Raw genomic sequence first — 20,196 nt, 5'->3', positions numbered from 1 at the left:
TGAACTTAAATATTTTCTTGATTCAAATGCTGTACTTAAAATATACATCAATTGCCCTTTACCCCAAATGCTAATTGAGAGCAGTTTCCTTACACAGGTATTCACTTAAGTGATGTACATACATTATTTAAAATTATAAAACTAATGTTTACTCATCCACAGCTAAGCAATAATTCCAGAGGATTAGAGAGCAAATTTAAAAATTGCACAATCACCTACTTGCACAGAATCTGTAGTGTGGTTTGTTGGTTGACCACTTTTGCCGTAGCCTTGACCGTGTGCAGTTAGTAATCTTCCACAAAGATCAACAGCAGCTCGCCAATTTTTAGTATTCTGTTGCAAAGAAAATGAAATTATCAATTCACCAATTGCTTTTAATACTTTGAACAGATAAGTGTAATTCTATCATAGAATTGAATTCAGGATAAATATGCAAAGTCTCCAATCCGGAATGTTAAAAGGTGAACCAAATTCAAAGTTGTCAATTAAAAATTCCAGATTCCTGGTAAAGGCAGCGTAGTGGGAGGTTGCAGTGCTGGAGAAGCCAGTTCCAATTAAATCGAAAAAAATAAGATAAAACCTCTTTCAAGAACTCTATGAGATCAATTTAGACAACATTTGTATTGGCTGTCAAAGTATTTCTATGTCACGATTTATACCCAAATTGATAAAATAAGTGTTTTTGGACAATGACAACTCCAATTATTGATGCCATCAAGACATGACTGTAATTTTACAAATACTCAAATATGAAACCTCTTAAGTGGTTTTAAGACTAAAAGTTTTCAAGAGCAACTATTGAGTTCAAAAACAGAAAGTGCTGGAAGTACTCAGGTCAGGTTGCATCTGTGGGAAATGAAACAGATTTAGTTTCAGGCCAAAGACCCTCTGTCAAAACGGGGAAGGGACATAATAACGTTGTTTAGATGATAGGGTAAAACCCGGGGTGATAGACAAAGAACAGACAAAAGAATGTAGAAGTCGCAAATAGCAGAGCTGGACGACACACCCAAAAGGCCAGTCTGCCAAGTGCTCCACTCTCAGTGGAACAAAAAGGGGAAAGAAATAACAAGCTGATCCCGTATCACAGCTGAACAAAGATTCCTTGACCAGAAACGTTAACTTTGTTTCTTTGCTCATAGATGCAGCCAGACTGTGAGCATTTCCGGCGTTTTATTTTTATTTAATTTTAGATTTCCAACATTTGCAATTAAAAAAAAATAGTTTTCATTGGGACTCGTATTACTGTTCCCTCCAAATTTTCCCCTTTCACTCAAAGGCAATGACTCAACTTTACTTTGGGAATGGTAGTCCCGAGGGTATATTTGTTCAAGTATGTACAAATCTTGGGAGCATCATTTACAATGATCAGTTTTACCAGCTTAGGAAAATCTCATCTTTAATGCTTTTGAAAAAAAAAATCAAGAAAAGGACAGTTAAAAAGGCTTCATTGCCTTCAAGCTTTTCTATTCTTGAAAGTGTCCATAAGGTGATACATTTTCTGCTATTCTGTTCGAGAGGAAGCTCCAGCTGGAAGGAGAAATGGAAATGTTAGGAAAGGGTGTGATTTGGTGAGAAATATGATGTTTGATTCCATACAAATGGAACTGAGCATCACGGTGTGATTTCAGCAATTTGCCAATAAAAGATTTACATTTAAAAGAAAAAGGTAACTTCACAAGCCTCCCCCATTCTTCTCTGTGCAGATGTATCAACATTTCTTTCACCCTTTTGCATGAATCCAATTTCACCTCATCCATAATACTTGTTTCAATAAATATGTGGTTTGAATGTGGAGACAATCTCTGGGTGACAGGCTTATATTTATCGTCTCTTGTTTTATCACATTACAATCGAACTTCTCCACGTCTATCCTATTAAATTTGTATACAATTCGGTTAGCCTCTCAAGTCAGTCTATCCAATCCCATTCTGGACAAAGAAAGCCAGGATAAAGCACTGTGGAGAATCAGGTTGCACAGAGGATGGGTGAAGGCAAACAGCATGAGGCCAAAGAGTATTCAGAAAAAGTAATGATTTGAGAGAGAGAGTCATGGAGGAGGGCCAAGAAGAGTTGAAATGCATTTGTGTAATACACTGAAAGATGTTGTGGAAGTGAGTACATGTGGTTAGGATATAGTGGTAATAATGGAGAGCTGGCTTTAAGGGGAGCAGGAATGAAAGCATAACATTCCTAACTACATTTATTCAAGAACAGTTAACATCAGTGAGATCCCAGTCTTGCTCACTCATCTTCAGACCCACCATTTGAATATTTGCGAATATCTTCGCATTCATAATCACTCAGGGCCTGTCAGAAATCTAAAAGTTAAAATTATTTAAAGGTTTAAGAATAAGTAAAGAAATCCATCCCCCTAACCAATCAGCCTATGTATTTGAGCCTGCCTTCCTTGATTAGGCAAAATCAGGTGGAAGCAGTAAATGCCAGCATTGCTGGTGCCATCCACATCCCCCAAATTATTAAGACACTACACGTAAAAATTAATTAAAGCATTTAAGGCAACATAATTATATCAAATTAAATCATTTACATACATTTCACCTGCAGCCAATTTCTCCTATTCGTTTGGATAGGTCCAATGAGAGCTGGAAAGTCTGTTCTATCCAGTCCTACCAGGCATCATTGAAGTGCTCTTCTGAGCAGAAGGTCACACTACATTTTTCACTTGGGAATTTCCCAGTGACAGGTACATCCACCCATAAATCAGCCTATGGATCTTTATAAAATGGCTGGCCCATTGGGATTCCTTCCCTTCTGTACATCATTTCCAGCAAACAAGACTACCATGAGAATGTTCTTTTATTTGTCCACTCTGACTGTATAAAGAAAAAACTTTCCTTACTATTAATTGCTTGAGCCCCACAAAGGATTGCTCTACAGCACTTGCAGTCAAAACTTGTCTCTTCATTGCAGCCTGTTCTCCCATAAATCGCAGCATTACTTCCTTGACAGCATCACCCTGAAAGGATCAAAGCAAATCCAGTTTGATTAATGAGTCATTGTGGCAGACTAAGCAGATTTTTTTTAAACTCCCACTCTGTCATGGTGCCTTAAACTAGGCAATGTTTTATAACACACAAACAAATCAGCAAATCTGGCTGGAATTATTTCCAATAATTTCTTAGCCATTAAAGATCAACCCAGCTGCAGTTGAACACAATCAAATGCGCATTAATGATCCTTACATATCTATATAAACGTTGATCTTTCACCTTCATTAATTTCTTCTCAACTCTGATAAATTCTAGGGTGCACATTTCTAAGGCAAATAACCAATATAAACATGTAATGCTACAATAAATTCTCCTGACTGGTGGAACAATTGTATTTAGTTTTTCATCTTAGGTTGCAGGAAAGTACTGCTTACAGAATTATAATATGGTTTATTATTTAAGTGTAAAATCCAAATTTCAAAAAAAAAGAACATAATATATCATTTCAAAAATTAAAGAAATTAAATGCTTTACTCCAACTGTCCCTTTCCTATAATTGCAATTTACTTGAATACTAACTGGGTCATCGATATATTTGTAATGTTTAAAAATAAAGACCATTTATGTTTTTAGTTATTTCCATTAATCCCATTCCTAAAAACACTTTACTCCATTTAAGTTCTCTGCCAGAATGTTGAAAATCAGGATCAATTGCCTCACTGTTGATTAGGCCCATCAGATAACTTGCAGCCTCTCAGGATACAGGATAACATACTTTCACTGGAGTACCATGGTTTCTGAGATGATTCGAGATCAGTGTGTGCCAAGAAGGGTGAAAGAAGGGGGCAGGTTGGGGATGGGGGCAGTAGGATTGATGATGTGGGAGATGGTGTGCCTAGGCAGACACAAAATGCTGGAGTAACTCAGCAGGACAGGCAGCATCTCTGGAGAAGAAATGGGTGAAGTTTCGGGTTTGACCCTTCTTCAGACTGATAATCAGGGGAGTGGGCGGGACAGATAGAATGTAGTCGGAGACAGTAAGACTGGTGGGAGAACTGGGAAGCGGAGGGGATGGAGAGGAAGGGAAAGCAAGGGCTATTTGAAGTTAGAGAAGTCAATGTTCATACCGCTGGGGTGTAAGCTACCCAAGTGAAATATGAGGTGCTCTTTCTCCAATTTGCGCTGGGCCTCACTCTGACAATGCAGGAGGCCCAGGACAGAAAGGTCAGATTGGGAATGGGAGGGGGAGTTAAAGTGCTGAGCAACCGGGAGATCAGGTAGGTAAGCGCCTAGACATTTGATTGGGTTTTTGCATGCTCCCAACAGTCCCTCAAATTCTAAAAAAGTCACCTAGTCACTTTTGCTCCATTTTCAGCTTGACATTTGCCATGAATTCAGTGGGGAAGTTACATTTTTTCAAAGCACAAATTAAGAATGTTAATGAATTGTTTATTCTATCCTTATGCCATGACATTGTCATGCCTTGCCATGACAGAGATCTGAGGCCTATTTTGCTGTCAGGAATGTGAATATCATGACTTTGCATTTGAAGCTAAATGTATGTAGGGCCTCAATCCACGAATATTGGCCTGGGAGAGTTTGCTTTTCCGGTTGATGGATAAGGAGGAATTTGTGGGATAGCACTGATGGCATTTCTCTTGCGCTTTACTGGATGCAGTCCACATCTAGGAAAAGTACTGGGTGGCACAATCATTAATATCCTATAGACCACAGCCTCTGCAAGGTCCAGATCTTCAAGCATTATTTTCCTCAGAAGGCCAAAGATTGGGTTGACACATGATAGATGGTAGCAACTTTCATCAGATGTCTGCTTTCGTTCAGGTGGCTAGAGATATGGGAAGTGATCCACATTTTCCATGGTATCGTGTGGACCTTTTTTGGTGGCACTGTAGTGCCACTGAGGATCACATTTTGCAAACGTTTAGTTCAAGTCCTACTCTCTCATACATTTCACTAAATACACCAGTAATGAACATACAACAGTACAGCACGAGAACAGGCCCCATGGATAACAATGTCTGTGTCAAACATGATGCAAAGACTATCAATTGTCTACCTGCACATAACCCGTATCCCTCTATTCCCTGCATATGCATGTAACCAACCAAATGTCTTTTAAATGCCACAACATATCTGCTTCATCCACCACCCCGTCAACGTGTTTCACGCACTCACCTTTATATTTGTAAAACTCTTGCCCTGCACATCTCCGTTAAACTTTGTCCTTCTCACCTAAAGGTTCTGCCCTCAATATTTAGACAATAGACAATAGGTGCAGGAGGAGGCCATTCGGCCCTTCGAGCCAGCACCGCCATTCAATGTGATCATGGCTGATCATTCTCAATCAGTACCCCGTTCCTGCCTTCTCCCCATACCCCCCTGCCTTCTCCCCATACAAGATTAAGAAATTGTCCCATTAGTGTTCATAATAGCTAAAACCTATTTTCCTTGATGGATGTCTAGAAGAAAGGGAGTTAAACTTTCAAGTTGGAGGATCTACTTCACAGTAAATGTGGCAGAAATGTTCTACCCCATAGCAGTTAATATAAACTCAATTGATAATTTATTTGCCAAATTACACTTTAACTGCAAAACATAACCTGGATATTCAATCCAGAGACATTGCTACCTGCAGCTCTAATCCCATATATTCTTATGTTCCTTCAATTCCTTGATCAATCTTAAATGAACTGGCGAACAGTCTCTGCTTCTTTCACTAATTTTGGATTTTACATCTTCACACCCCAGATGGTAAAAAGAGTTTCCGCTAGTCTCTACCTGAAATCTCTTTCATCTTTTAGCCATGCTTCTACCCTTTATGTTTCATTTTCAATAATTGTATGCACTAGGTTTAAATACTTCTGCCAAATAATCCTAACCCTTTGATGAATGGATGCTAAATTTTAGTATTAAAGCTGATGTATTCTGTATTCTACGCCTAGGACATTTTAAATGGAAGCAAAAAGACACAATCTATTAATAATCAAAAATGCACAAGATCCATTAAATGGCTTGGTAGAAAACTGAGATGCCACCAAGCTTGAAGAGTTGAATTGGGGAAAAACCCTCAGCACAAAAGTTTTTTTTTCAGGAACACATCTAATATTTATATTCTTCCAAAAAAATCACTAATTGTTTCTTGGTAAATGCATGCCATGTCTTTGCATGTCTCAATATCAGAAACATTGTAAAATAATCAACTGTCCAGTTTCTTTTGACAAAAATGAAACTCACTTACTTGTATGTTGTCAAACTTCAGGCCAGGCATGGTTAATCTTTCCTTGTCAATGAAAACTGTGTTGAACTGTTGCGTAGCTACAGAAATTAGCATTTTCCGAGTCTCTTCAGATGGAAGCCAAGCATCATACCGTCTGTCTACCTCACTCATGTTCAGTGCTGTTGCAAAGGGATCATCATTTCCTGCAAATGCTGCTTGGAGCTGAGTGAAGGGCTTGGGTGACAGAGGTATTTCAGAAGATGATGCTGAAGGTGCTACACCATTTCCTACAATGAAAGATTGGCTTGTGGAGTTGGAAGGACTGACCAACCCTGGACCAGAAAGTGAGGACAATCGATCAGGTACTGAAGCACTAGCATTTGGATTACTAACAGAAATAAAAGATGTTGATGTAAAGGAGTCAAAAAATTCAGCTGCCGATGAACTTGAGCTGGCATCATCTGTGAAAAATTTGCTTAGGCTAGGGCTAGGATGAACTCCAAATAGTGGTGGCTTACTTGGGGTATCAATGATTGTTCCAAAGCTAGGAGATTTTACCATCTGAGGTTCATAGCCATCTGCTTTCAAAGGAGGATTAATCAGGTCTTTAGCTTGCTTGGCCCGATTAAAAATATTGCATACTGGTAGATTTTCATCCTTTGCCAAAAGAGTGCTTAATGACATTGGACCCTGTTTCTGCTGCAATTCAAAATCAACTTGGCCATCTTGTCCATTTGCAAGACTTTCTGTTGTTACTTGAAGCTCTTCTTCTGATTCGACTGCAAGCTCCAGATTCTGTGGGGCAGACATTTCTTCCTGTGTTGGAGTTCTGTCATCATTAGTATTGATAATAGGTGTAAGAGGTTTGTTCTCTTCAGCGGAAGCCTCTTTATAATCCTCCTTCTCCGAACTTACTGACCGAACATCACCACATTCCATGTCTAGAGCCTCTTCACAGTCACGCAGGATTGCCAGGTCTTCGACATCACCCTCACTATTATTCGGTGAGTCCGATATTATTACACTCTCCATCATCTGTTCATTAAGCTTGTCCATCAGATTCATCTGACAGATCTCAGATATTTTATCTGTGGGCTCAGATACAAATGCATCAGCACTTAGGTCAATATTTTCTGTTCCAAACAGCATTTGCTGTTGTCGAGGTTGGGATTCCTGGAGCATCGTTGTCACACCCTCTTTATTCATCTCCTCACCAATATGGAATGTTACAGTATCTGTCACCTCAGAACTGAACTGAAGATTTTCCATCTTTTCCTGCAACCAAAATTCACAATTTTAGGACTTTCCATATTTAAATTTTGCTACATTACAGACAGTCTATACCCAACACGTTATTTACACATTAACATTAGTATGTGTTTAAACCAAATGCAGTATTTTTTGGAATGGCTAGCTTAAATTAAGTAATTTTCCCTTCTAGTAATTTCTTAAAAGGGATTTACTTTGGAAACACAAATGTCACATTTGTACCTACAAACCATTTTGTTTTAAATGTTGGTGAAATGTTGGTTTCTTTTTTTGTGTGTTTTTGGGGTTGTGTAATTTTAATGCCTATTTTGATGCTTTTGTTGTTGGACTGTGGGTGACTGAATTTCGTCCAATTTGGATGACAATAAAGCTATCTTGAATCTTGAATTAAGAAAGAAAAATAATCTCCTTCGCGACACATAGTGTTCTTTGATTAAAAAAACAGACTACAATGGTAGGTTGTTTGAAATGCAATGTTGATATACCTTCCAATTTTCCTTTCTTGGAAGGGATCATCTTTCTAGGAACAAAAAAAGACACAAAGTGTTGGAGTAACTCAGCAGGTCAGGCAGCAACCTCAGAAAATATGAAAAGGATTCAGAGATGCTGCCTGACCCTCTGAGTTACTCCAGCACTGTGTCTTTTTTTGTGAACCAGCAGATGCAGTTCCTTGTTTCTACCTTTCTAAGAACTTCTCTTTTTACATACTAACAAATATTAAGAACATGCAGCATATTTTACACAAAGCATGGGTGAATTTTACCACAATCATATTGCACCATCTGAACACTTGATCTGACTAACCTGGTAGATGTATCTGCAGGAGATATATGCTTTCAGTACACAGGGAAATGGCAAATAGCCTTGGTATAGATTGAATTAATTGTTTAAAACACTCCAGACAAAGTAAATGCAAAAGAAGCCAGCCCATTTGCAAAACTTTTTGGGGGATTTGTCAGTTTTGCTACCTGCCAACTATCTACTTGACAATGATGGGAAAATCCTAAAGAACAAATGTACCACTAATTCCTCAAATGTTAACAGATTGCACAAGCTGTTATTCTGCACACCCTTCTAAGTCCTGATCTCAAGAACACAAATTATCAAACAGGCAATAAACATCGATAACAGCTTTGTGATTAATCTATATGTCAGACAGGTATTCATATTTACAGTCTGGGCTACTATCAATTGTTTAAATTTAAAAAAAATGATTGTATTAACATCTGAGAAAGATAAATTTAGCTTTTGTTATAAATTACAGCATTATCATTAACCCAATACAAAACATTTGACATGTTCTCCTCAGATGCTGTCTGAGTTGCTAGGCTACGCCAGCACTCAGGTATCTTCATTTGTAAATCAGCATCTGCAGTTCCTTGCTTCTTTGTTTAAACATTGGATAATTATTTCTTGTTTCCAGGCAGAATTAACATCGGCAAGATTGTATTTCTAGAATAACAGAATGGTGACAGTCGAGATGGTGGTCATTCAGTACTTTGAGGGCAGACTGGGACCCTAAAAACAGCACAGCTTGTTTTACCCCCACCCTCTTCTGCACACATAAACTCCTGGCCCCTTCAGCCCACAATGTATATACTGAACATGATGCCAAGTTAAACAAATTTCCTCCACTTACATGTGATCCTTATCCCTCCATATCCCCATGCCTATCTAAAAGCTTCTTAAATCTCAATCGTATCTGCATCCACCACCACTTCTGGCAGCGCGTCCCAGGCACCCACCACTGTGCAAAAAAACGTGCCCCTCACATCTCCTTTAAACTTTCCTCCCCCGACCTTAAAGCTATTCCCTTTAGTCGTTAACATTTTCCCCCTGGAGAAAATAAGTTCAGATTGTCTTCCCTATCTATCCCTCCCATAATTTTTCTATAGTGATAGCACGTCTTCCCACAACCTCTGACGTTTCAGAAAAAAACAATCTAAGTTTTTCCAACCTCTAATATCTAATAATCTCAAATACAGGCACACAGGCAGCAAACCTCTTCTGCACCCTCACCAAACCTCCACATCCTTTCTGTAATGGGGTGACCAGAACTGTTCACAATAATTATTAAATAATTGTTGCAAATATTTATTGCAATTCTTACACCGTTTTCATTCCATGGTTTTCTATCTGTGAAGAAAAGGCATCTTTAAGAAAAGCCGAAGATAAGACACAAAAAGCTGGCGTAACTCAGCGGGACAGAACTGCTTGGCAGTTTTATAGCAACCACACTACCTTCAGCAGAAAAAAAGGTTTATTTAAAGATGATGGGATGATACCTCTGCTTCTCAATCCACAGATGCTGACTGACCTGCTGATGTTTTCAGCATTTTATTTTACTTATCCATGAACCACATTTAACAAATTTGTGCTGGCTTCCTTTAATTAGTTCATTCTCATTCACATGACTGTTCATTGTGCCTTGTCTTATTGTTTCTAATTGTTTCTCCAACCCAGATGTTTATTTAACTGTCCTCCTGTTGTTATTGAGCTAATTATTGCCCATTCTTTACTTCTTTAATTATTGCCCATTCTTATGACAAAATGGCTTGCTCAAGCAGATAACAGATAAACTATGCGTTTCCTTTCTGAAGCATGAGAATGAACCCAGTGAATTTTTACAATACAGCAATGATGAGAGTAACTTCGTCAGGCACCAGTCTGTTTACAAACTTACTCAGTTACATTTCACAAGTTGCCATTGTGGTATCCGAAGCTTGAACCTCTGGATTACAATAAACAATGCATAACTTAATTCTAGATTATGACTTCAACAAATATTAATTATTGGCAATTCATTTTTCAATTCCTAACTAATACTCCCAATTACTTTCATCAACACAGCTGCCTTAAATTTGAGTCTGAACGATCCCAATCCAAAACGTTACCCATCCTTTTTATCCAAATATGCTGCATGATCCACTAAATTACTCTATCTTTGATATAAACAAGCACCTGCAGTTCTTTGTTTTTGCCCTACATTTGATATATTAGATATGTCATATGACAATGAAGTCGACTTAATTTCTAGATCTTGTCAGATTCCTGATTTATTTATAGCAATTTATTAGAAGGAAGTGCAGCGGGTAGGAGAGGAAAGGAAGAAATTAAGAATGTGGATATTAGTAAATAAGAACACCAGTGAAGATTTTTATTTACCATCTTCAGCAACCAAAGTGCTTGATGGTGAAGTATATTTCAAATGCAGAACACAAACTGATGGAGCAACTCAGCGGGTCAGGCAGCATCTCTGGAACACATGCATAGTTTTAGGTCATAATAAGTTTTAGGTCTGGACCATTCTTCAAAGTCTCATCTCCTTTCCATGTCTTCCAGATAATTTGCCTGACCTGCTGAGTTCCTCCAGCATTTTATGTTCAATTGAAGGTTCCTGCATCTGCAGTTCCTTGTGCCAACATTTCATAAGGATCCTGATCAACAGGGCGAGTGGGCTGAAGAAAAGTTAATGGAGTTCAATGCATATAACAGCAAGGTGTTGGCTTTTTGAGAAGTCAAACTAGGGCGGGACCTTCACAGTGAATGGTGGGGCCCTGGGAGTGTTGTAGAGAAATTTAAGAGTACATGTACACAGTTCCCAGAAAGTAGTGTCAAAGGTTGATAGAATGTAAAGGTGGCTTTTGGCACATTTTGGGTGGGGGGTGGGGGGGGGGGGGTGGTGTGTGGGTGTGTGTAGGAGGGGGGGGGTGGGGTAAGGTATGTGTGGGGGGATAGGTGTGTGTGTGGGAGGGGTGTGTGTGGGAGGAGTGTGTGTGGGGGGGGGGGTGTGGTGGTGTGTTTGTGTCTGGGGGGTGAGGGTGGTATGTGTGGGGGGGTAGGTGTGTGTGTGTGGAGGGAGTGTGCGTAGGGATGTGTGCGTAGGGGGATGTTTGTGGGGGGGGGTCGGGGTGTTTGTGGGGGGATGGGTGTGTGTGGGGTTGTGTGTGTGTGTGGGGCGATGCGTGTGTGGGGGGTGGGAATGCGGGGTGGGTGTGCGTGTGAGGGGGGTTGTGTGTGTGGGGGGGTAGGTGTATGTGTGGGGGGGGTTGGGTGTGTGGGGGGTGGATGTGTGTGGGGGGTGGATGTGTGTGGGGGGTGGATGTGTGGGGGGTGGATGTGTGGGGGGTGGGGGTGGATGTGTGGGGGGTGGGGGTGTGGGCGGGTGGGTGTATGTGGGTATGTGGGGTGGGGGGTGTGGGTGGGCGTGTGTGGGGATGTGTGTGTGTGGGTGGGGGGGGGGGTGTGTGGGTGGGGGGTGGGGGGGGGGGGTGTGTGGGTGGGGGGTGGGGGGTGGGGTGTGGGTGGGGGGGGGGGTGTGTGGGGGGGGGGGGTGTGGGGGGGGGGGGGGTGTGGGGGGGGGGGGTGGGGGGGGGTGTGGGGGGGGGGGGGGTGGGGGGGGGTGGGGGGGGGTGTGGGGGGGGGGGGGGTGTGGGGGGGGTGTGTGGGTGGGGTGGGGGTGTGTGTGGGTGGGGTGGGGGTGTGTGTGGGTGGGTCACCAGGGGCAGGTCCGCGCGACCCACCGACCGTTAACGGCGCCGCCTCGCGCTCCACTTCCTCACCTGATGTCGCCCCCGACCGCCGCCAGCCGGCCTGTCCTCCGCTCTGCGCCTGCGCCGCTCCAGCAGGAAGAGCGCACGGACGGCAAGCCGCGGCGTCCGTTTCGCGAGCCGTCAGAGTCGGCGGCCTGAAGGGCTTCTTCTTATTATTGTTGTTGTTATCGTTGCTGTTTGTCGTGCGTTTTAATTCATCTTCTCTCTCTCTCTCTCTCTGTGGCCACTCTCCCGTCCTCCAACGTTTATTTGAAATACAAGCAGAGGAGATGGAAGACGACGCGCCTGTTATTTATGGGCTTGAATTCCAGGTAGGCAGTGCAGAGGTTCGGGGGCGTTAAGGACGACACCCAAGTGAAGGTGGATCCTGGACTGGTCGGTGAGGCCGGAGGCGGGCAGCAGTTTGGGGTTGGGCTGAAATAGTGCCCCGTAACAAGCTGATGTGACTCTCGTTGCCACACCAGTAACCACCGCGCTTCGTTGGCTGTAAAACCCTTCTTTAGACAAGGACGTGATGCAAAATCTTTCACTAAGTGATGCATTTAAACGATGCAAATGCACTGCAATCGAAGTTGCTGTCTCTCCAATGCCATGGGACACCGAGCCGAAGCTCCACTCCGAAGAAGGGTCTCGACCCAAAACGTCACCCATTCCTTTCCTCCAGAGGTGCTGCCTGACCCGCTGAGTTACTCCAGCATTTTGTGTCTACCTTCGGTGTAAACCAGCATCTGCAATTCCTTACTACACGAAACTCTTGACTGTTTCTTTTGAGCAGATATACAGATCCCAGACCAGAGCAAGAATGTTATGTCCCGTTTCCGTCAACCAATGCCCCTGTTCCCTCAGACAAACAACTAAAACGATTTAATGAAAATTAGTCGCAGATGCTGGTTTGTACCAAAGGTAGACACAAAACGCTGGAGTAATTCAGGGGTTTAGGCAGCACTCTGGAGAACATGGATAGGTGACATTTGGGCCAACCTTCGTCAGACTAATTGTAAGGGGGGGGACTGGAAGCAAGATAATAATAATAATAATAATAATAATAATATTCATTTATTGTCATTGCAACGAGTACAACGAAATTAAAAAATAGCCAATCCTGATGACTTCAGGCAGGGTGATTCATGGGCCGAATGTTGGCTAGAGATGGTGTGATCTGGGAAAAATCTTAAACCAGTTCCACAGTTCGCAACGATGTATCCCTCTTTGGGATCATTAACTAAAATTATCTATTGCATTGTTTATGGAAGGTAGCTCTGGGCTTGTTTTTGCGAGGGTGGGAGATAGCGGGAGAAATAGATCCACATTGGGGGGAAGAGGCATGCACAGGGAAGAGGGGGTGAGAGGTGATTACTTGAAATTGGAGAATACAATGTTCATACCATTGGGTTGTAATTTAAAGTAACAAGTGGAATTTGAAGTGCTGGCCCTCCAGTTTGTTTGTGGCCCCACTCTCGCAATGGAGGAGGCCCCGGGACAGAAAGGTTGGTATGGGAATGGAAAGATGAGTTAAAATGGGACACAAGGACGTCCAGTTGGCTTTTCTATGCTTGGCCTCGCTAATGTAAAGAAGGCCACACTGGCAGCACGGAATACAGTCAATAAGGCTTCAAGAAGTGCACATGAACCTCTGTCCCATCTGGAAGGACAGCTGGAATCCCTGGGTGGAGATAATGGAGAAGGTACAGGAAAGTTGAATTAAATCTAACCTCTAAAAGGTATTGATCACCTGTATAGAAGAGGCAAGAAATATTTTAAAAAGCAAAAACACAAACAAATTAATTAAAGAGTCGAAATATTAAAGAGTGGGATGTAAAAGGAAAGATGGCTCAGGCACAACTTAAGCCCAAACTCAGTCAACCATTTCTTCTCATGTAGAAAGGAGCTGCAGATGTTGTTTTATACCAAAGATAGACACAGAGTGCTGGAGAAGGACTGAAGATGGGTCCTGACCTGAAACGTCACTCATTGTTTTTCTCCGGAAATGCTGCCTGAGGTGCTGAGATACTCCAACACTTTGTGTTTATCAACCATTTCTTCTTGCTGCATTCAGCAAGGTCTTTCATAAGGTTGCATATGGTAGATTGCTCTAGAAGGTTAGATTACAGGGGGTCCTTGGAGAGGGATTGGATACAGAATTGACTTGATAATAGGAAACAGAGGGTGGTAGTGGAAGGTCGTTGACTAGTGGTATGCCTCAGGGATTCATGCTGAGTCCTTTGCTGCTGTCATCAATATCAACGATTTTGAAGGAATCTTTCAAGAAGTTCATTGTACTTGCATAGATAGATAGATAGAATGGTGAAGAAAGCTTTTGGCACTTTAGCATTTTATCAGTCAGGGAATTGAGTAAAGAAGTTGGGATATTATGTTACTGTTGTACAAGACATTGGTGAGCTGCCCTTGGAGTATTGTGTTCAGTTTTGGTCACGGTGCTATTGGAAATTAAATAGATGTTGTTAAGCTAGAAAATATGTAGAGAAGATTTAGGAGTATGTTGCAAGACCTGAGCGCCTGAGTTATAGTGACAGGCTCATCTTGTTCAAGTGATTTATTTACTTAAAGTGCAATTAGCTTTTCAAGTAATTCAAAATCATAAAAACTACACATGGTGGAAATCTGAAACAAAAACTAAAAATGCTGGGAACACACGACAAGTCAGACAGCATTTAGGGAAGGAGAATCAGTTGACAGTTTAGTTTGAAAACTCTTTGTCAGGTTTTTTGGTAATTCTTCTTCATCAGTTTTTAGCAAGTCCAGCATCTTGGCTACATCTTAATTTGCTGAGACTAAACAAAATATTTTCTTCCTTGGGAAAAACTGATGCCAAGGAGTAATTTGTATTTTATCCATGAGCTGGCCTGTGCTTTGGACCTTAACCTCTCTTATTATTGTTTTGTAATTAAGATTACCATTTTAATCATGTTTGCTTGTTCTGCTTTCATGTATTAACCAGTCCATGATCAGTAAGTGATGGCAGAACGTCGTCTGACACATGAGCGAATGAAGTAAAGAAATGTCATGCTGCTCAAAGATTGGATCTCATGATGTAATTGTATTTTTATCAGAAACATCCTGGTTTTATTGACATTTTGAAGAGGTGATGAATGAATGTCTACAATCAGAGCATTAGTTTCTCCAAATCCTTTTGGGGATGACTCCAGACTTGGTGAAGCCAAGGTTGCTACTTTTCTGTGGATTTTAAATGTCTTGTAGTTGATTATACTGCAGAGGTGCAGAGAAAACAGATAATAATCTGGGCAAATGAAGGATAGAGGAGATGAGGTTAGTTTAAAGATTCAGCGTGGAAACAGACCTTCGGCCCACCAGGTCCATGCTGACCTGTGATCCCTGCACACTTACACTATCCTACACACATTTGGGACAATTTTACCAAGCCAATTAACCTACAAATCTGTACGTCCTTGGAGTGTGGGAGGAAACCAGAACTCCCAGGGAAATCCCACGCAGTTCATGGGGAGAACATACAAAATCCATACAGACAAGCACCTGTAGGATCGAACCCAGGTTTCTGGCGCTGTAAGACAACAACTCTACCACCGTGCCGTCCAGTTGAGTTGATAAGAGACAGACAGTCAGATGTCCTTTAATGGGATTAAATGTATTTATAGGTGTAGAAATGTTTGATAACTGGTATGAGAAGATAAAGTTTACCATTTGAAAACAAAGTGAACTAGCTACAAAATTATAACCCTACTTGTTCTGAATCAAGCCACAATACCAGGCTGAACAATTATGCCAAATGTCCATAAGTCCTGATATGCTGGCCAATGCTTCTGCTTAAATAATTCCCAACACAAGGTACTAATGTCCATTCTATTGACTGCATTTTAACAGACTTTCTCCTGCTTTGTTTGGCTCCCGCATAACCACGAATCCTTTAAAACTGATGGGAAATTTTGATGATCTGAAAGTAATTTCAAATTCTGAAAGGCACATTTGAATTACAGATCAACTCTTACAAAATAGATTAAGCTGTACACAGATGGCTCCATCAGAATATCCCAGTTGAAATTACAATCATTGATTTTCTTTAAATGTATTGTGCATTTTTTGCAGCTCTCTCGAAGCAGAGTGTGGGCACATAAATCAAATGGCCAATCATTTGTCTCCACAGATTCGACTTGAGTTTTTCCAGCAGTTTACTTTTTGCCACAGATTCCAGCATCTGCAGTTGTTTGTATCTCTATTAGTCAAATGTATTCCTTGTTTCCATATATCCTGCATTTTTCAGTAGTCCAGTTATGAATAGTTGTTTTGTGGTCATTTTTAATTCCGAATACTTTCTTTCTTTCTTCTGGATTTGAACAGGCCGGCACAGTGACACAGCTGGTAGAACTGCTGTCTCACTGCGCCAGAGACCTGGGTTTCAGCCTGACCCCAGGTGCTGTCTTTGTGAAGCTTGCACGCTCTCCCTGTGACTGCAGGGGTTTCCTCCAGGTGCCTTAGTTTTCTCCCAGCTCCCAAAGATGTGCGGGTTTGTAGTTTAATTGGCGTCTGTAAATTGTCCCCTCGTGCATGGGGAGTGGATGAGAAAGTGGGATAACATGGAACTTGTTTGTTCGATGGTCGGCGTGGAGTCAGTGGGCTGAACGGCCTGTTTTCATGATGTATCTCTCAACTAAACAAAAATAATCTGTGGAAGTTGTGATTGGTGACATTAAATCAAACGTTGGCATAAAGCAAACACATGAGATGATGCACTAACAAAACCAAAAATATTAATTTGTGTCATTTTTATTTTACAGGCTCGTGCTTTGGCACCACAGATAGCTGAAACAGATGCAATCAGATTTCTGGTTGGCACTCAGTCACTGAAGTATGATAATCAGGTGAATGTCAATTGTACCTTACGACATAAGTGCAGTATGTATGTTAAGGAATAATGACATAATGACCAGTTATGATGTGAGCATAATGGATTTATTGAAAAACATTTAACACTAACTATCCATAAAATTATAGTTTATTTATAAAATACAGTTATATATTATAGAACTTTGTATTGTTTTCATTCATTGTGCACCTTTATGTTCAATTACTGGTGCCTGATCCGCTGAGTTACTCAGCATTTTGTGCCTATCATCGGTGTAAACCAGCATCTGCAGTTCCTTCCTCTGCAATATTTACTTGATGCTCACTGATTCTTTATTTGACATATACGCAACTGCACAGTCAAATTCCTTTTGCATATTTACATATGCGGGCACTGCCATGTTTTGGTGCCATTTCCAAACTCTGGTCCGCTGACGCACTCTTTATACTGGAATAGTTTCCGATCCAGGTAACCCCCAGACTCCGGCAGGGCCTTCCTCTGTCGCCTGATTGGCCCGCAAACCGACATCTCTCTCTTCACCTGGCCACCTTTGTCAAAATGACATCAAAGTTTCATTTCCAAACAGTCCATGAGCGATGTTTGCCAGGTTATTACACAGGGCCCAGCCCCCTCAGTGACCAGTGGCAGAAGAACACTATCTTGTGTGCTCGGCCCACAGAGCCTTGGAAACTGCAGCACTGGGTGCATCATTCAGCTACTGGTCTTGCAATCTGACTAGCATTTGGTTCTGACAACTCATTGTACTCGAGAGCCAGCAGATATTCATCAGATCAAACAGTCATTCACTGAGGTGTGATCTTCCAGCAGCAGTGAATGTTTGTCTCAGTATCCAGCCTTGGGTGCAGCTGGTGGAGCAGTTCAGAATGGACGTCAACAAAATACTAATGCAGTTCTGAAGATCTTCTTGGCAGACATACTGGCCAGAAGTAGATGGATGACAGTCCCATCCATGCCAAACCACGTTGGCGATAGTGTGCAGTGGACTGAGATTCCGGTTGATGGGCAGGGCCCTTCTTACCAACAGCCAAGTATAATTTTGGTACTTATATTCAGGGTTCTAATAATGGGGCATTTGACTTTGATTATAGTGTGAACATAATAGGTAGAATTCTAAGGCATGACAGATGGATGGAATAAAAACTTGAAAATGATAAAACTGATCTCAACTCCCTTCAAACAGATTTCAGTAGTGGTAGGTTATGGAGCAAGGGTTGGACAACTAATCTGTCAATTTGGCTGCATAACTCAAATGTTGGCATTTTAGATTTAATTGTGAGTCGACTTTCCAGGGATTTAAGGAACTTAACAGCTGAAAGAAGGCAAGACTGATGAGCTCTATCAGATCACTGACTATTGCATTTCATATGGACCAAGGCGTTCCCTGGCACAAACTAAATTCAGATACTCAGTGTCACTGGTTTCCCTACCCCACAGCACATCCTACCCTTCTCACCTTCTGAAAATTTTATGATCTGTATTTTGAAAATTGTATTCTTTCAGGATTCGTAAAAGGGGAAGGGGAGCCTGATAACCGGGTTTGGAGTAGCATAGCAGATGGACGGCTGTATTTGGGAAAAGAGAGTAAAGGAGCATCTGGTATAAGCCCACCTTGCTAAGCTTTCATAAAATTCAGAAAGATTGACAAGTGGGCAGCTTCTTTATTCAGTTCAGGAAGTTCCAAGTTTGAATTTAACTAGCGAGGAGAGGGGCAGAGTAGATAGGATCTCGCTGGCTCCTGGGCAAACAAATTGGGTCCTGGTGTGCAGCTTGGATTGCTGTTCAGGAGTCCCTGCTTAAAGTGACATTTGTGAATATTTAATGTGAAGAAAATTCAAGTTCATTATCAAATGTCTTCTTTCAAACAGGCTCATTCACAAACTTTCGTATAAGTAATAAAAAATAATTCGGCATTGTGAACTGGCACATCGACAAGGATTCAATTCTTCGGGGGGAAAGGAATGAGTGAAACATTGATGAGAAATAAAATACAGAGACCCTCGAGGTTTTAGTTATGGCCATTAGCTTGATGTTGGTGAATATCTCTTCTATGAGGATTAATGAGGTGGGTGGGGGGTGTCAAAAGATTTCAGTAAATCTATTGGAAAAAATGAGAAATACATCTTTTTAGCAGTTTCCTCTACACTTTTATTTGCCGTCTAAAAGTTTAATACCGTTGCAAGGTAAGTGCCGTGTGGTGCAGTTAAATGTGAATACAGTTGTCTATAATTTATTAACAAGATCCTGAAATATGCAAAATTGCCTTTGGATTCCCATAAATTTAAAATAAGTAAGCTTACATAATTTATAAGCTCATACTTAGTTTCAAGATCGTTTTACTTTGAGATAGTAAATTCTGAACCTGAAAGCAGGACTAAACATGTGACTGAATGAGGGAGACTTGAGCAGGTTCCTTTAAATGCAAGTCAAGTCAAGTCAAGTCAACTTTATTTGTCACATACATATACAAGATGTACAGTGAAATGAAAGTGGCAACGTCTGCAGATTATGCTAAAACTACAAAACAAAATTTAAAAAAAAAATTCACACAAAAAATAAATTAATACAGTAAATTAAATTAGTCCCTGGTGATATGAGAGTTAACAGTCCTGATGGCCTGTGGGAAGAAACTCCGTCTCATCCTCTCTGTTTTCACAGCGGGACAGCACTGGGATCATAACATCCTTGCCACTTCTAATGCCCCTTACATTTGCATTTTTTTTTCCATAGTCTTGCTCCTTGTAATATCTGTAAACAATTCCATTCATATAACTCTCCAATTTATTTGTGCTGCTTTACTTCTGGCCTCTTGCTCATCCCAAATTTAATTACTTCACCTTTACTGATTACTCTTTCTGTTGCCAAGGTCTGAAACTCTGGAATTCTCTCCTAAATCTCCCCATCCCTCCAAATCTCTGTCCCTCTGTTTCTACATCTTTTTTTGTTTGATTTCTGTAAAACCTGTATGTAGTGGTCCAAACATTTGTTTCCTGGCCTTGTGTCTTCTTTATGTGGCACGGTATTGATTAAAAAAAATTAAATGATGCTCCTGAGCAGCATCTTGGAATATTTAGGATATAGGGAGAGAAAATATAAAGTTTCTGTAATTCAAGCTTTCCATCAGGAAATGTTTTAATGTATCTCATATCTAGTGCAATATTTTTTCAACATGCTTAGCAATAAACTTTAGTTATACCAATACATTTTCAAATTTTAATAATCAATAAAGTGGGGACATCTTTATATTTTAAATATGTTTGACTTAGATTTGTGGAAAGATTGCATATCACATAAATAGGCCCATCTGTTTTCTCCTTGAGAGTC

The 20,196-nt window shown here is 41.0% G+C and overlaps 2 protein-coding genes across 3 annotated transcripts in view; one reads left to right on the top strand and one right to left on the bottom strand.

Moving 5' to 3' along the window:
- trappc12 (trafficking protein particle complex subunit 12) overlaps positions 1-12,198 on the bottom strand; it is a 57,140-nt gene extending 44,942 nt beyond the window's left edge. The window contains exons 1-4 of one of the 2 annotated variants that reach the window (XM_078399208.1): positions 12,024-12,198; positions 6,214-7,467; positions 2,864-2,980; positions 220-333 (exon numbers count right to left, since the gene is read on the bottom strand). In XM_078399208.1, coding sequence (XP_078255334.1) covers positions 220-333; positions 2,864-2,980; positions 6,214-7,461 — 1,479 coding nt within the window. In that variant the 5' untranslated portion in view covers positions 7,462-7,467; positions 12,024-12,198. The remainder of the gene's footprint in view (positions 1-219; positions 334-2,863; positions 2,981-6,213; positions 7,468-12,023) is intronic. The other variant, XM_078399207.1, reaches the window with a different exon arrangement.
- eipr1 (EARP complex and GARP complex interacting protein 1) overlaps positions 12,081-20,196 on the top strand; it is a 50,638-nt gene continuing 42,522 nt past the window's right edge. The window contains exons 1-2 of the mRNA XM_078399209.1: positions 12,081-12,325; positions 16,787-16,870. Of these exons, the coding sequence (XP_078255335.1) occupies positions 12,284-12,325; positions 16,787-16,870 (126 nt within the window). The 5' untranslated portion in view covers positions 12,081-12,283. The remainder of the gene's footprint in view (positions 12,326-16,786; positions 16,871-20,196) is intronic.

The sequence above is a fragment of the Rhinoraja longicauda genome, chromosome 5 (assembly GCF_053455715.1).
Source record: "Rhinoraja longicauda isolate Sanriku21f chromosome 5, sRhiLon1.1, whole genome shotgun sequence".
NCBI classification, from domain to species: domain Eukaryota; kingdom Metazoa; phylum Chordata; class Chondrichthyes; order Rajiformes; family Arhynchobatidae; genus Rhinoraja; species Rhinoraja longicauda.
This window is presented reverse-complemented; position numbering and strand designations above follow the sequence as displayed.